At 65.3% G+C, this 2,261-nt stretch overlaps 2 protein-coding genes across 2 annotated transcripts; one reads left to right on the top strand and one right to left on the bottom strand.

Moving 5' to 3' along the window:
* Window positions 1-41: 41 nt before the first annotated feature.
* EMIHUDRAFT_75608 (hypothetical protein) lies at window positions 42-242 on the bottom strand (the record flags this gene model as incomplete). Its single annotated transcript, XM_005771356.1, has 1 exon — window positions 42-242. A coding segment is annotated over one exon (201 nt), but the record flags the coding sequence as incomplete, so codon positions are not given.
* A 738-nt stretch (window positions 243-980) lies between these two features.
* EMIHUDRAFT_458849 (hypothetical protein) lies at window positions 981-2,258 on the top strand (the record flags this gene model as incomplete). The annotated part of the gene is made up of 3 exons (XM_005771355.1): window positions 981-1,644; window positions 1,826-2,030; window positions 2,099-2,258. Coding segments are annotated over exons 1-3 (1,002 nt in total), but the record flags the coding sequence as incomplete, so codon positions are not given.
* Window positions 2,259-2,261: the final 3 nt, after the last annotated feature.

Genomic DNA, 2,261 nt, shown 5'->3' with positions numbered 1-2,261 from the left:
GGGGGGGGGGGGCGGTCGCACTTCCGCGTCGAGTTGAGCGAGATGGACACAGTCAGGTCCGTGAGCATGAGCCGCTTCACGGAGATGCCCATGCGGGTGCAGCCAGCCTCACCAGCGCCGGTGCCGTCGACGAGGACGTGGCCCTGATCGATCATGTTGATGATCGTGCAGAGCTTGCCCTCGTTCGGACCATACGTGATCAGGCACACCCGGCCGACCTCCACAAAGCGCTTGAAAGTCATCGCGGCGTCTGCGGGGAGCGGGTGTACGGCAGTTGGGAACTCGCACGCGGGGGGCGACAGGGGCGGATCGGTCGGGCGCATCGGCGACATTCGGTCGCTGGCGGCGGCGCCCTGCTCGACGAGCGCAGGCTCGGCGCCCGGGGAGGGGAGCCGGAGGGGCCGGCCGCCGGACCGGGGCGCGCGTGGTGCGCATCTCGGCGGAGGCCCCGCAAGAGGCCCGCGCCGGGCAGCGGTGCGAGAGCAGCACCTGAGAGAGACACGAGGCGCGAGGGTATTTCTTTTTCCTTTCTCGCCACTCCAACAAACAACATACTAAACCAGAAGAAGAGAGAGGAAAGAAATCAGTAAGCAAGAACGGATCGATCGCAAAGCCGCATAATGGCGGACTCAGCGTCCCCGTCCGGCGACGGCCCGAACTCCCGCTTGGCCTTTCCAAGGGGTTCCTTTCCGTCCGTGTTTCCTGCTAGTTTCCCTATTCTAGTTTTAGGCTGACAAAAATCTCTCTCTCTGAGGCTGTTTTGGGGCCAAAATGTGCCGCTTCCTCAATTTTGCCCCAGAACAGCTCTCAGAGAGAAAACAAAAACACAAAGGGAGGATATTCGTGGTGGTAGGGTGTGAGTCACACACACACACACTGGTAGGTAGGTAGGTAGAAAGGTGAAGAACAGCCAGGCTCGGACTGGACACCAACGCGGTATGGGTGGACGCTAGACCAGGTAGGCAAACAACAAGGACGGATGATCGATCGCAAAGCCGCATAGAAATGGCAGACTCTGCGCAGAGCTTCATCTTTATTGGCCTCGCCACGCTCAACATCGTCATATCCCTCGACGGCGGCGGCGTGCCTGCGGCGCTCACAAATATCCAGCTCAGGTTCGGGCTGCAGGCGTGGCAGCTCGGGCTGCTCGGCTCGCTGGTTTACGTCGGGCAGGCGACAGGATGCCTGCTCGGCGGCCCGCTCCTCAAGCGCTTTTCTCCCACGCGCGTGTGCCGCGTGATGGTCTGCCTCAACACGGCGATGACGGCGATGTTTGCGAGCAGTCAGAATTCTGCCTGGCTGCTGAGCACGCGCTTCTTCATCGGGCTGCTGCAGGCTCCCACGTCGGTGTATTTCCCCGTCTGGGTCGACGAGTACGCCCCGCCGGAGCGGCGCACCCGCTGGATGGCCCTCATCCAGGGAGGGACGCCGCTCGGCATCATGCTCGGCTACGCCATCTCGGGCGTCATGACCCTCGACAAGGAGCTCGGGGACGGGTGCCATGCCGGGTACATCGAGCACGCAGGCAGCTGCCTCAGCACTGAGGGCTGGCGAGTCCCCTTCTACGTCCAGTCGGCTGTGCTCGTCTGCTTCACCATCGCCGGCTTCTTCCTCCCCCAAAAGTCCTTTGACCTTCCCGACACGGCGAGCGACCCTCGCCGCCGCTGCCCTCGCCTTCTCTCTCCGCCGCCGTCACGACACTTCGTCCCTGATCGCTGCTACCCTCACGACACTGCCTCTCTCGCCGCCACTGCTCTCGCCGCCGCAGCCCTCACCGCCGCAGCCCTCACGATGCCGCTTCCCTCAACCGCTTCCCTCCTCCCAGGTTGACGCCGGGCTGCGGCAGGCGCAACGCCAGTCGCGCTTCTCGCAGCAGCCACCGCCTTCGTTGCGGGAGGACGCCTCGCACGCCGCAGAGGCGTACGACGAGACGCCGCCGATGATCAAGCCGCCGCAGGTCGCGCGCAAGCCCACCAACCTCGACATCGCGCTCGAGAAGATCTCGTCGCGCATCACGAGCGTGCCTCACGGCGCGGCACACGGCCGACACGCGGCGCCGAGAGGGAGACGGCTCACGCCCGCCCGTCTCGCGCCCCAGGCACGCACAACGAGCAGCACAGCGTGCTCGGCCGCGAGCGGCTCGACTCGGGCATGCTCGTCGTCGAGGCGGCGCGCGAGGTCTTCTCCCTCAGCCGGCGGGCGAGCGCGCCGGTGATTGCCGCCACGGGCTCGATTGCCGCCACGTCGCCCGTGGAGACGCC

This window comes from Emiliania huxleyi, assembly GCF_000372725.1.
Source record: "Emiliania huxleyi CCMP1516 unplaced genomic scaffold EMIHUscaffold_388, whole genome shotgun sequence".
Classification (NCBI taxonomy): Eukaryota; Haptophyta; order Isochrysidales; family Noelaerhabdaceae; genus Emiliania; species Emiliania huxleyi.
Note: the sequence above shows the minus strand (reverse complement) of the source record. Positions and strands in the feature narration are given on the sequence as shown.